This window comes from Ochotona curzoniae, unplaced genomic scaffold (assembly GCF_017591425.1).
Source record: "Ochotona curzoniae isolate NIBS_2020 unplaced genomic scaffold, NIBS_Ocur_1.0 contig_43, whole genome shotgun sequence".
Classification (NCBI taxonomy): domain Eukaryota; kingdom Metazoa; phylum Chordata; class Mammalia; order Lagomorpha; family Ochotonidae; genus Ochotona; species Ochotona curzoniae.
This window is the reverse complement of record NW_024466218.1, coordinates 30170418-30185278: the sequence shown is the minus strand read 5'-3', so window position 1 is coordinate 30185278 and position 14861 is coordinate 30170418. Positions and strand designations below refer to the sequence as shown.

Sequence of the window (14861 nt, the reverse complement as noted above, 5' to 3'; positions counted from 1 at the left end):
TTATTCTGAAAACGAAGAAAATGGCTCTTGTAGGAAAACGAAGTAAATAAACAATATCATCATCCTGAGGATTACCACCAGGTAACCAGCAGAAAGCAACCAAGCTCCAGTGAGAGTCAGAAGCTGAATGGAAGGCCAGGCCACTTCCAACCAATCAGACAGGGCAATCAACATCTTAGCATTCCCAGCTCACAGGATCAGTCCCCCAGCCAAGACAGCAGAGGACCTTCGCTCATCCCATCACCAATTGCTAAATGCACTGCCTACTCTACTAGCTAATTACTGATAATCTCTGCGCAGTATTTTGTAGTCACTTCTATGAACTGACCCACAATTCTCCCCATCACCCAAACTACAAATTATCAGCTTGTATTAGCAAAGCATCACTGTGTCAGTATTTTGGTGGGTCAACCCGCCTCCTGGGACGCTGGCATCCCACATGGGCAGTGGTTCAAGCACCTGCTGCTCCATTTCTAATCTAGTGCCCTGCTAATCCACAGGGGAAAAGCAGCAGAGAATGGTTCAAGTCCTTGGGCTCCTGAACTCACATGGAAGACCTGGATGAAATTCCTGGTTTCAGCCTGCCCAGTGTTGGCTGTTGTGGGCAACTGGGAGAAATCAGTGATTGGAAGATACATCTCTTTGTCTCTGTAACTCTGCCTTTTCAGATAAAACAAATCTTAAAAAAAAAAAAAAAAAAAAAAGAAGAAGAAGAAAAGAAAGAAAAGCAGCCAACTGCATGTTGACTCCAGGACAATATCTCAAGGGATTGGTCTCTCCTGCCCACTGCTTTCCACTCAGGCTCCAAGTGTTACTTAAATCCCATGAGGGTCTCCCTCCATCTCCTAATCTCTGCTACTCCCAAATTTATCCAGCACTAGAGCCTCTCAAACTGTCCTGTGCAGATGCGACACCTGGGGAGCTTGTTAAAATGCTGACATTCAGTAGCCTGAGATTCTGCATTTTTAACAAGCTCTGGGAGAGACTCATCGATACAGGTCCACAGATCACATTTCAAGAAGACTCCACACAATGCTGTTCTGAAATAAAATGCCTAGTGTACTGTCAACCACCAGAACATAGAAAGCACAGGCCTCTATACCAGGTATGTGTTCTAGTCCCTTCCTGCGCCACCATTCCACGTCTACTCTGGGGACATGCAGCAAGTGCTCGAAGCCACACTCTAGCAAGTCTTGCACTTCACAGATCACATTCATCAGTTTCTTAGTAATTATCTAGAGGAAACTCTGGTTTAGCCCATTCCAATAGTACAAACGTTTCTAAAAGATAAAAATACGGTGTGATTATGCTTATAAAAGAATTTTAAAGATAAATAAAGGCAACTACTTTCCTTTTCTGTTACTTCCCTTTATCTATCAGCATCATTAAGAAGTTGATGTCACTTGAATTAATTTGTCAATTACACAGAACCAAAAGGCCAGTAATAAGTTTTGCTTTCATCGGGGAAAAAGAGGTATACACATCCACAGAGGCAGGAAGCAACCGCAGCTCCCAACTTCCTACGAGCAACTAGAAGTCACATGAGGCCATAAAACAAGATTCTGATTTTCCTAACCACAAGAAAATCCCAGATCTCTGAAACAGACTTCTGTGTGGTATCTTCAGAAGGACAATCTTAAGCAATTCGGAGACACCTGATTCTAAAACTTTATCACATTTACTGGCCAAGGAGGTGATACCATAAAATATCAAGCCTTCTACCGCTCGTTTCCAGAGCTCTAAAATCCCAAGAGCCAGCCATTATTCTTAGGATTATGTCACTAGCATTTGTTACTACTCCCCAGGAAAATCAGCTTGTCAGGTGTTGATATTGCTCTAATGAGTCACCTGAAGTCTCCACAAAATCTTTCACAGAGGGCAAAAACAGGTTAATGCTGGTGGAAAATACAAATTGGCAGGTAATTAACCTGCATGTTGATTAGTCTGAATTAGAAGCATGACTTATTTTAATCAGACAGTATCTGAATAATGGTTTTACCATGGTGTTTGTCATAATTTTAAAACTGACATAAAAAGCCAAATGAAATTATTTTTCCAGTATTATCATCCACATTACACACGAGACAGTATTTCACAGAACCACTTACCATTCACCTGGGGCCAAAATAATTCATAACAGCTCATTAGTAGAGACTTAAGCTGCCATATGTGTAGCAGAGGCTTTGCGAGACCATGGGTAAAAGAGCTAATAAGTTGTTTCTGCTTCCATGAACATTCACCAGTTGTATTTCCTTCTATCACACTAGAACAGATTACACAACAAGAATCCCCACGTCCATGACTATCCAGACAGTAGATGGACTAGGTTAAAAGAATGCTCCCAGGTCATAATTAACGCGTCATCATACTAATTCCAAATGAACAAGGCACACACCAAACTAAGCCAAAGTACCAAGCTTCAGAAGATAAACACCGTAGCTTTTCCACAAATCTCATAAATCCACTGAAAAACAAAACCTCGCAGGCATTAAAAAAGAAAAGAACATCTTGCAGGGTGCTGCAGGCCTACTGCCAGGCTGCAGACAACCACAAGCAAATACACATTGCATCTTCCGTTCAAAAAGGCAAAATTAATATGTTCTTACCCAGGATTGTTCTTCATGACACCAAATAGAGCCCAAAACGAGTCAAGAAGATTTAAAAAGCCTAGATACAAATAGCAAAGTACTCGAAAAATTTTAAAGATTCAACTTGCAATGACTAAACCTAAATTCAATTGGGACTGGAGCTGGAAGCAATACGTTGATTGTTCCAAAATCAACTCACCATCCCCAAACGAAGGCAACAGTCTACTCTCTTTCAGTCCTTCAGAATCTCAAGCCCTCTGCAACTGCACATAGGTGTTGTAGCACAGCCACCACCCAGAATGCCAGAACCTCCTGCAAGCACAGGTTTGATTCTCGGCTGATCCACTTCCAATCCGGCTCCCCGTCAATGCACCCAAGAAAGTGCAGAAAATGGTCCAAGTGCTTGGGCCTTGCCACCCACACCAGAAACCCTTCCGGCTTCAACCTGGCCCAGCCTAGCAGTTGCAGTCCCAGAGGACAACGATCTCTCTCTCTCTTTCTCTCTCTCTCCCTTTTCCTGTAATTCTACTTTTCAAATAAAATTTTTAAAAATTTTTAACAGAAAAAAAGGGTCTTTTTCTACTACAATAACCTATGAATACTGTAACTCTATCAGAACATCTTCCATTTTTTCATTTTAAACATTCTTCACAAATATGCCCACAAATCTACAGGAAGTTCCAGGAATCTTCAACCACTCAGATGAATCGTCTCTGAGCCACGGGCACCTTTGTCCTAGTAGATACTCCCAGCAGATACTAGTGAATGAAGGTGTAGATAGAGTCTTCATGTAACTGCGTGTCAGTGCCCGACAACACTATATCCCACCTTCCCTAATGAGCCCTAATTAACTCTAATTAAGATTGCTAGTAATTTATTCTTGCTAAAAATAATAAAACCACATTACATTTGTATAACATTTCACAGTTTACAAAGCACTTCCACGTGTATCATCAAATCTGAACCTCGCAGATTCTCGGAAACACATTTTCTTGTCTCGCCTTTTGTCCCTCCTGTTCTCTAACAACAAGGCCAAATGAAGGTGGCTAGGGCAAGTACCACCGGCCTCACTCAGCACTGAAGTCCACACAAGCACAGGTCTCCAGTTCCTCAACCAGTGTGCTGTCTCAAGAAACAGCGGCAAAATAACAGCCCAAAGGAACCAGGGCTCAGAACACAAGGACCGTTGTTCTAGGCACCTGCACTCATCTGCCCCCCCCCCCCCCACTTCATGCCGCAGGTAGGAACCGCATCCTGTTACAGAGAAAGGACGCCATGCAGCCCTGAGCTCAGAGGCACAGCCAGATCCAAGACTTAATCTTAACAAGTTCGAAAGTCTCAGTTCCCAAATGCTGGTGTGGCCACGTAAGTTTTCCTATTCAACAAATCAAGGGGAACGCTTACTAGCTAACCAGTTAACACTGGCATCAAATGGTGCAATTTGAATTCTGCCTTAGCCTTGTATACCTCACAAACCCAGACAAGTCACCAAACTGTTCTGTAGGTCGTTGGTCCACTCATGATACCAGAGTGAAAACACTGCCTTCCATCATCGGGGTCTTGTGAAGATTAAATTAGTGAACATTTATAAAACACTTGCCTGACAGTATAAGGACGCTATACTATCAAAAAATAACAAGCACTACACAATCTCTCTTCAACTAAATACAAGTATGCTGGAGCTATGTAATTCTGCTGTACTTGCATTCTTCAAACTTTAAAACAATCATCTGATCTGACACAGCACAAGCATTAATAAAATAAAATATTACTTGCAAATTCTCAGTTTTCATGCATTTAGTAGTACTTTAAAGCAAAGGTCAGGAGATTTTACCCATAAGCATTAATGAATCCAATACTAGAATACTCCGCAATGGTGAGCTGGAACATAAGGAGTACAATGGGAAGCCTGCAGGAAGGAGGCCACAAAACCAAGCAGGAACATACTTTGTGTCTTGTGGTCACTTCAGAGCTAAGAACTGGTCACTAGACCACGAAGGTATGGAAGGTGTGCTCATCTGACTTTGCTATATTTGCATCCTTTTCCTTTTCTGGGACCATTCTATTTCTAAATGACCGCATCTTTGCTACAAGCTCATTCACTCAACAGCACTAAGGTGGTCCCACCATGCTTACTGTCTTAACGCAGAAATCCCAAGATACATTCTTCAAATCAGGAACAATCGTCAGTTCCTGACTTCATATGGTCAACCTTCTCAGGTCAACCACAGAAAACCTCCAGACACTGCAGGTTCCTACAGCCAAGTTAGCCTTCCTTTTCCTAAAGAGAAAAGACAAACCACATGTGTGTCAGGTAGTCCTCAGCTAACAGCTGACACAGCTGCCTAACAAGGTAAATTATTCAAAGGGTTCAAAAACTCAAGAAAATGGGGATCACTGCTCCACCACTGCTGTTTTTAAATGGCTCTAAAATATAAAGGAAAAACTTCCATATGCAAGCACTGTTTCACATTTTAGTCATCATCCCCAACCTAGCCATTTAGAAATATTAAAAAATCTGGGCCAGGTGCAGTAGCCTCGTGGCTAAATCCTGGCCCTATGCGTGCCAGGAGCCCACATGGACACTGGTTCCTATTTCAGCTGCTCCACTTCCCACCCGGCTCCCTGCTTATGGCCTGCGAAAACAGAAGAGGATGGCCCAAAGCCTTGGGACCCTGCACCCACGTGGGAGACCCAGAAGAAGTTCCTGGCTTTGGATTGGCTTAGCTCCGGACATTCTGGCCACTTGAGGGGTGAACCTGTGGGTGGAAGATATTTCTGTGTCTCTTCTCTGTAAATCTGCCTTTTCAATAAAAATAAATAAACCTTTTTTTAAAATCTGGAAGCTTATTTCCAGAGTTCACAGTAAGAGGACAGCTCCTCTCTCTGCAGATTTAGTGACAAAGATTTCCAAGATCAGCACACAACAATAATTGCTCACAGACTTCTTTCAATGTGGGAGGCTATACAAAAGTAAAACTATATATAAATGCACTTTATATTTGCCTATTTGAAGTTAATTTTGAGAGGTCATACTTGTTAAAATACATTGAGATGAAAAACACAATGAACACTAAAATCTTTTTAATGTGTTGGAACGGGAATTCTTTTCAAAATCAAATCTTAAATATTCCTCCCAAATACATTTTTTATAGTTAGAAGAATGAAAACGCCCAAGAAAGAAATGACTAACAATTTAAACTTCAGGACACATCAACACTGGTTTTCTAGCATAGCCAACTGTCTATCAAAAGTTCTTTCACAAATCTCCAAAGGGCAATATCACTGATGAAATCTAATTTCCCTCTGTGCAATTAAAATACCCAGCTGTTCCATTAGAAGCTCCCCCTCTACAATCTGTCAAAGTGACATGCAACCTCTTAAAAACACTGATTAGAATTTTTTTTTTAAAGCTAGAAAATCCTGGAGAGGCAGAAACTACCAATAGTATAAAACGTAACAATTTTTTAAAATACATTTCCTTATGGAAGGAGGGTGGTAAATCTTCCACCACTGGTTTATTCCCCGGTAAGCCATAAAGGCTGGGATCTGCAACCCGCTCTCCTACCACTCGGGTCACCTTGTGCTGTTTGCCCTTCTCTACAGCTGGGAGCCGGACTCCAAGCAGAGCAGCTGGACCCTGCCGGACCTCTGGCACAGGACGCCAACGGGTCAATCAGTGGCTTGATCCTCTGTGTGCCACAACACTGTCCCCAGTTTTTGTTTTTGGTAAAATTTCCATTCTGAATAGCAAACATCAGGAACATCAAAAGATGCATCAAGTACTAACCAATCTCAAAAGCCGCAAGAAATGTCCACTCAACAATAAGGTATCAAACAGACACAATGCTTCAAAACACATGGAGGAAAGCAAAGAATGAACTCCTTAGCAATATGTCCTCCTAGTACAGTGCTGGTCAAAAACTGGCTCAGTATGTAAAATGTCAAGATCTAGACATGTCTGAGGAGTGAAATGATTGTAAAATCCAGATAATCAAAGATGCAAAAATCAACCACGCTGTTTTGCTTTATTTTAAGACATGCATGGTATTTGAAAAGAAATCCCAAACATTCTAACATATTGTTAACTGAAGCAGAAATATGAAGAGTCTTCTCCAAGTGCTGGGATATGGGTCAGAAGACATAGCGACAAATAAAATAATTCTCTTGCTTCTAAAGAATGCAGGAAAAAATAATTCAAATCATCTCAAACTTCAAATTACTAATTAGATTTTTCTCCCATTCCTTAAATGGTTCAAAACTAAATTATTTCAATTGTATTAAATCTCTAACCAGAATGTTTTCTCATTACTGGAAATGAGACTAATTATATTTAAATTTCATTTGGGATCACATGTGCCAGAAACACTGGACATTTAGCATTCTGCTAAAGTACTGATATCTTTTAAGTACAAGGTAGAAATAAAATACTTCAACCAGTTTCCAGCAGATCATATACTCAACCGCTTGGAGGTCATTAGATTTATACCTCAATAAGATTCAGTCTCCTACCAAGGAGCGTGTTTCACCATGTACAGAAAAATCTCAAGTGCAGGAACACAGCAGGAAAGTTACTCCAGCATACACACTGCCCACTGGCAGGGTCATGCTTTGTTTCATTAGGGTTTACAAAATCAGCTCACCAACACAACAGAAGCATTCTTCCTCTAAAATCAAAGTGTAAGTAACTCATTAACAAGCAACTGCTCCTATGCTTGATAAAACATACAATATCACCCAACTTCAAAGAACTACCCTTTTCCCCAGCGCTCCAGTGCCAGGAAAATACATTTTCAGACCCTTGGATTTCAATTTATCAAACTTTCGGATCCCGTGCAGCTGAAGTATCACACAGATGCAGGCATACTCAGCACAGTGGGACCTGCCATCCCTGCGCCCAAGACTCCACCCACAACTCTGCTGTTGTTTGTCTTAATTGCACTATTTTTAGAAAACCAAAGGTATAAACCAAAGTATAAAAAAGGGTTTGTGCTACAAACACAGTGACATTAGGCCAGATTCAAAACCCTTCATTACCGGTGCTCCTTCAGCTGTATGTGATTAAAGGGGTGGAGTGCGTTCTAGAAGGTGGGATTTTAAAAGGGGAGAAAAAAGCAGCTTTCTTTTACCAGTCAGTTTTAGACATTTTGATAGCATCTCTTTATCTTTTTCAAAATGTCAGGTGTCTTTTAAGGAACAGTTTTGCCATTCAGTGGCTTCAGAATTTTCCAACTTTCACACTTCAATTAAGCCCTTTTCCTGGCCAGATAAGACTGAACTATGTTAAACCCTGGCATATAACAAAATAACAGTATAAGCGGCCTCCTGACCTCAGAGAGATGGCTCCATAAATTCATCAAGAAATTGAGGTGAGACATGCTTTTATAAAGGTGAGTAAAAAAAAAAAATCATTTTAAGGAAACTTTGAAAGGGAGCTCCTTTCTCAAAATGCTCAGATTTTACTTAGATGAAACCGAAGACAGCAACAGCCTGTGACCCACCTAAATCCTGCCTGTGGAGAACCGCCTCCGTGTATCTGCATGTTTAACACAGCGGCGGGGACTCGAAGGCTGCCCAACCCCAACACACACCACCACAGGTGCAAAGGACTCCACAAATGCAATCCAACAAATGCCAAACTAACATGTCCACTATCAGGCTTGGCCTGAGTCACACAACAGGGGGTCTTCAGCAAATTCACAGAAAATGTGTATTAAGAGAGAACTCTAAGTGGATTACAAAAAAAAATGCTCCAAAATAAATAGCTAGTTCCATTTTTTCATGAAACTTTAAAATGCCTAGTATAATTGCAGTGAAAATTCCATGTTGCCGATCAAGAAAACTATCAAGAAATACTCATCTTTGCACAACTAATTGTTTAAGTTAGTTGATTTGATACTCTTACAGCAAAAAAATGCAACTTTCAACTTGAAATTTACACAAACTGATTTACACCCATCTCCACTCCCCACAATTATTCCAAGCAGTCAAAGAGATGTACCATTTTGGAATGACTATAGAATTCAGTGAGAACTTACTAGGTTTATAACATGAATCACATAAAAATTGTACAGGAATGCTGGAGCACAATAAAGCATTCTTTAATATTTAGGTACACATTATCTTATTTCAAAACGAAAAGTTTAGGCAAATAACATTTAATGTTGGGGATTTTCAGTATTTTATAAAATACACTTAAAAGAACATTCCCTCAAACCCTATGAAGTGACATGCTAGCTTCCTACTTCTCAGCCAAATGATGCATGTTTGAGTAAGAGAATAATCATCGCTAATGGGCCTGGCAGCGTGGCCTAGCGGCTAAAGTCCTCGCCTTGAATGTGCCAGGATCCCATATGGGCGCCAGTTCTAATCCCGACAGCTCCACTTCGCATCCAGCTCCCTGCTTGTGGCCTGGGAAAGCAGTCAAGAACGGCTCAATGCTTTGGGACCCTGCATCCACGTGGGAGCACCAGCCGTCGTGTTCACTTGGGGAGTGAATCATTGGAGGAAGATCCTCCTCTCTGTATATGTGACTTTGTAATAAAAATAAATAAATCTTTAAAAAAATAATAATCATCGCTAATGTAAGTTTTATTTCATACCAACTTAAATACAAGTATGACTGTTTCCAACCAGAATACTCAGAGGATATTCTGTATGACCCACTATTGACCAGTCTTCGTTAATTTCATGAGAAATATCACCATGGATTAAAAAGTATTACCTCATTCCCAACAAAACTGGTGTATTTTCTAAATGTTGTTAACTAAGTGAAAAATTCAAATGTAAGTGAAACTCAGCATCAATTCATGGAAGGTGAATATTAAGTGATATGAATATCCTAGCTCTCTCTCCTCATCTCAGCTAAGAGACTGGAAAACCACAAGCGAGAGCCAAACCACTGTACATCACTTCCTCCATGTGTGAGGACCGAGCTGCCTCCTCCCCTCATGCAGCTTGGAAAGGACAAGTCAGATAATTCCAGTGAGAGCCCTCTAAGGTGTTTAAAAATAATAACATCCAGTGTGCTACAGATGTTATCAGACCAGTCAAAGAAAAAGCACAGGCTTGACATCAGAAAAAACAAACACAAAAATGTTAAATGTAAAAAACAAAAACAATCACAAAGCCTTTGTACTAAAAATTGAAAGGACCATTCAATCACACACTGGTGTCACATCTCAAACTATGTCACTCAATACTGCTGTAATTATAGTAGTAAGAACCTGCTTGTCAATATTACAGCTTAATGCTGAACCGTCCCTTCTTGATTTCCATGTAGGAAACCATATAGGGTTTGCTCATTCCCAGAAGAGAAAAAGCGAAGAAATAGGAGAGGAGTGAAGAACTTGTCCCCTGAGCAATTCCAGGGAGTCACACATGAAATGTGCTGTGTGAGACTTCCTGCGGGGCTGGGGGAGTGCTCTTCCCTCTGTCCACACCCTTCCTCATTCCAACAACTGAACTGAACTAGCTGGATTACCAGATCTAAAAGATGGCAGGGCAAAGTCAACAGAACGTAAAATGTGTAATTTAATCCTACACGTGATCAAAGACAGACTCCCCACAGAGTCCAAAAGCAAGCTCATTTATGTCCATGAGTCTGTAACTTATGCCAGGCAACCTAACTACTTAAACTGCTTAAATCTAAAATTACCCTTTCAGGTAAAATGGAAGAGGTCCGAGTTTAAAAGCAATTTAGAACCTGACATACTTAAGCAACTTCAGATAAGACCGCCACAACTTGCTCACAGGTGAAAACGGCTAAGAGAATGTTTGCTTGATAGGTAAAATAATAATTTTCAAACTGAAGATTTCCAAGAGCAACTCTGTAATAAGCCTCTTTCATCCAGTGCCTTTCAGTTCATTAAAGAGCTTCACCATAACACTTAAACACTGAAAGCAAGGACAACCTGAGTCAGGCTGTCCACACTGAGATGTAACTGAACAGTGACCCTCCAGACAGCGAAAGCCTTGGGCTGAACAAGAGCACCCCAAACAAGGAGCTGACCGATCAACCAGACGGAGCCTGAATAACAAGCTCAACTGAAACACAGGAGAATACTCAAAAGATTCCAAAAGCAGCTTTCCAGCTACCAGTTCCATCTACACACAAACAAAAAGAAATGCAGCAAAGCATCAAAGTTCTACGTAAAATCATATAACAACAACTTCCCAACGTTCTCTTTAAGGCTGTGATCGAAAACATGAATTCTCTGCACGGAGAGGCTCCTGCAGCCTGGCACGCCTGCACTCCAGGATGGCCACAGCGCTGCTAGGGGAGCAGGCGGCAGGTGTAGCTAAAGTTCCTTGAAAATGTTCAAATGGACTCGCCACGCACTACATCTGACATCTGATTCTTGGGCAAAGGCGTCTCAGCAGTGTATAAGGTGTCAGAGCAACTCAGCCTTGTTGGAAAACCGAAAGAGCTAATTAAGCTCTTTCCAACAGCCACAAGTCTTCCTTCCGTGACACCGCCTGCTGACCCCAGGTGCAAGAGCGCGCTGGGCGCTGCCTGTGGCATCCCCTCTTGATTATTTTTAGGAGCATAAAACAGAGGTAGACAGGTTGTCCTGTTACGCATTTAGAAAGTTCAGAATGAGGCAACAACCACTGTTTCTCACAAGGGAAAAAGATTAAAATGACTATACCAGAAATGGACGTAACCAGAAGGAAAACTGTCATTTTTTTAGATTGAGTTTAATAAACAAAACCCCCAAAGAGCTGCCTGTCATCCCCTTAGAATATTTTAGACAGTCTTGAAGAAGACACAACTGCAGATTTAAGTTCCAAGACTGTGAGGCCAAAACCTTTTTCATGGACACTTACCAAGATCATATGGCCAATCGTCAGCAAAGCAAGGATGCCACATTGGACAACACGCCGCGTGTTTAACACCTGCTTTGTCCCACACCTATTTCCTCCGTGTAATTACAAGGGCATTCACCACTTGCACAATAACTAAATATTCTCCCTCCAAGTAAAACTAGCATTCAGTGTTTCTCTAAAACAACATTTTACAAATTTCATGAACTATATAAGAGGAAGCGATATAGCTATTGCTATAAAAAAAAATTCACTTTCCGGGCCATAAACTGCAGGAGGCGTGGCACTCAGCTGACACTGCAAATGCTACTGCATCATGACCTGGCTTTGTTAACAAGGCAACAATTGACCTGAAATGTACTTAAGAACTTCAGCAAATTGGCAATGAGACTTGGAGGAAGTGTCACGAGGAATGCTACCAATCCTGCCTATCGAACGTGGAGTACAGTCTCTTCATTCAAATCGAAATCACCTCTAGGATCAAAACACACATTAAGTTTGCAAGAATACCTACAGATAAATGGGGCTGACATGGTTCTTTTCCCGCCATCGCCTACACACACACACACACACACACACACACACACACACGATGGTCAAGATTTAATTGCTGTCATTTAATTCTACTCTACTAACTCCATCTTAAATAGAAGTCCTCATTAATAAAAATCTTATCTAACTCGCTGGAGGTACAGGACACAAATAACACATAACCAGGACCTAGGGCTCCTGAACTTAGTGGAGCCAAATCTTTAGCCAAAGCAGAAATGCTGTATCAACATTTCGACCTGGTCCTGGAAAGCAGGAGCAGCACTTTAGGGCTCAACTAGAAAGACGAGATCTTGTAATATTGAACCCCTATTGCAAGTCCCCCTGCCAAGGTCAGTGCCCACCACAGAGGCCGGAAGGCACAAAACAAACAGGCAAAAATGATTTTGATGCAAGACTCAACAGCAGGATTAAGTTCACAAAACACTGCTTCAGAAAAGTATCACTTTAAAAATGGATCGTGTTCCTGAAGCTTCTGAGGACTCCCTGGGTGAACAGGCAGGCAGAGAGCAGGACAAACAAGGGCCCCGCCTGGCAGGGAAGGAGCTCCCGGCAGCACACACCGTGCTTGGGGCTGGACAAGCAGACGTGGGGCCCGGGCTTCGGGCTTTGTCCTCCGCCTGACAGCCCTGCGCCCCAGCGAGCCCCCAGGAGTGGACCGGCCCCCGCGTCCTGCGGGAGTGTCGCCTCCTGCACTTCCTGGGGATTCGAGCCGCCTCCTCCGCACTGCTCTCCAGTCTAGAAGCCCGTGGACTAGGGCGGGCAGGTCTCCAGATCCTTCCACCTAGCACCGCACAGCTCCTGCGCGCCGCTAAGTTAACAAAGCCTCACCAGGACCCCGCACCGCCTCCCTGGGCACACAGCCCTCTCTCGGTCCCAGCGAGGGTCTGCACGTCCTCGTGCAGGTGGTTGCCTTACCTACATAAAAGCGGATGAGACAGCCGATCTCCGAGTCCATGCCCTCTTCCTGCACCCTCCATAGCTCTCCAAACCCCAGCTGGAAGAGGTAGTCATTTTGGATCTGCAATGGCCTCTCGTCCGCCTCCAGGCGCCGGGTGGTCTCTCCGTGGAGCTGCACGTACAGAGTGGGCGGCGGGGGCAGCTTCGCGGGCGCCGCCGCCTCGCTCCTCCCGGGGGTCGCCGGGGGTCCTCCCGGGGTCTCAGCTGCCGCCGCCTGCTCCTCCCCTCGAGATCCCTCCTCGGGGGCCACGCCGCCCACGACATCCACGACCCTCGGGGTTTGCTTCTGCGGCCGCCGGCTTGAGGCAGTCGGGGAGGCCGGCCTGGACGGCGCGGGGTCGCAGGGCTGGCCGGGGACCCCCGTCGGGGCCGGGGTCGGGGCTGGGTCGACGTCCAGCTCCTCGGATGAGGACGAGCCGCCGCCGCTGCTGTAGGGGTCCAGGCGATCGGACACGCTCTCCCCGCTTGGGCTCAGGCTGAAGCTCTCGGTGTCGGAGGCCGGCGTGGCGGCCGCGCCGTCCAGGGGCCGCGGGCCGCCGGGCGGAGGCGAGCCGGGGCCCCCCGCGATCGGCTCGCTGGCGCTGCAGTCCGAGGGCATCGGGCTGTTGCGGGCAGAACGCCGCGCCCAGCCGCCCGGGCCGCCGGCGGGCAACGGCAGGTCGGTGGGAGGCGCGCGCGGAGGGCCCCCGACGGCCCCCGGCGCGTTCCCCGCGGGCTGCGGCTCCGGGCCGGCTGCAGCTCCGGACCCCTGGCCCAGTACCTTCAGCACGCCGCCGCCACCTTTGTGGCCGAGCTGCAGCAGGCGCGCGGCCACCTCGCCGGCCGTGGTGTCCAGCGTGCACAGCACCGGGCGCAGGTAGGTGGAGGCCATGTGGCGGTCGAAGACGTGCACGCAGCCCCGCCGCAGCTGCTGCCTCACCCAGTCCCGGTCCGACGGCTGCAGCTGCAGCATCTGCCGGTGCTTGAGGAGCAGCGTCTTCCTATCCAGGCTCCGGGTGCACAGCGACGCCGAGGCCGAGCAGGAGGCGGGGAGGCCGGGCGAGACGACGGCAGCGCCCGAAGACGACGACGAGGACGACGACGAGGACGGCGAGGCGGCGGCGGCCGCGGACAGATTCCTCTTGAGCCGCCCTCTCCTCAGCAGCAGGGAGTTGGCGCCGTGGCCGGCCGCGGCGAGCGGGGCAGCGGGCTGGGGCGTCCCGCGCCGCCTCCTGCGCCCGGGGCCCCCCGGCCGGCCCGGCGCCGCCTCTCCGGGGGCCTCTGCCCGCGCCCCGCCGCCGTTCCCGCCGCTCGGGGCCGCAGCGGGGAGCGCGGGCTCCGGGCTCCGAGCGCCCCCGGGGGCCGCCGCCGAGGCTGCGGGAGCGGCCGCGGGAGCCGGAGCTCGGTCCTCGCGGCCGGGATCGGCGAGGCGCTGCGCCGGGGCCGCGGCGGCGGGCTCCATGGCAGCGGGGCTTCGCCTCCTGCCCCCCGGGGCTCCGGAGGCGGCGGGCCGAGAGAGGCGAGGCGAAGGTGGGAGACGCCGGCGGCGGCGGCGCGCGGAGCGGGGAGAAGCCAATGGCGTTCGGCGCGGCCGTTCCAGGGGATTATGTGGCAGTCCGGCGCATTCCGCCGGTGGCTCGGTGTTCCATCCCGCGCGCCCGCCTCGCCGCCACCGCCCCCCCTCCACACACACACGCCCGCCCCGCCGGGTCGCGAGCGCCCCCGCGCCAGGCCCCGCCCCCGCGAGCCAGCCGCCCCGCCGGGCTCATTGAATATTAATCGGCGCGGCGGGAGCGGGAAGGCGGGAGGCGGCCGCGCACCTCATGAATATGCATCGCCCGCATGACGGCATTCCCGGGAGGAGTCGGGGAGCGCCGGAGGGCGGCGGGGGCGGGGCTTGAGGGTAAACAAACGTGACGCGTGCGTGCGAGGGCGGGGCAGGGGCGGTTTCCCGGGAGG

At 46.8% G+C, this 14861-nt stretch overlaps 1 protein-coding gene across 1 annotated transcript in view; it reads right to left on the bottom strand.

The window, feature by feature from the left end:
* PHLPP1 (PH domain and leucine rich repeat protein phosphatase 1) overlaps nt 1-14525 on the bottom strand; it is a 190808-nt gene extending 176283 nt beyond the window's left edge. The window contains exon 1 of the mRNA XM_040985088.1: nt 12882-14525. Coding sequence (XP_040841022.1) covers nt 12882-14364 — 1483 coding nt within the window. The 5' untranslated portion in view covers nt 14365-14525. The remainder of the gene's footprint in view (nt 1-12881) is intronic.
* Nucleotides 14526-14861: the final 336 nt, after the last annotated feature.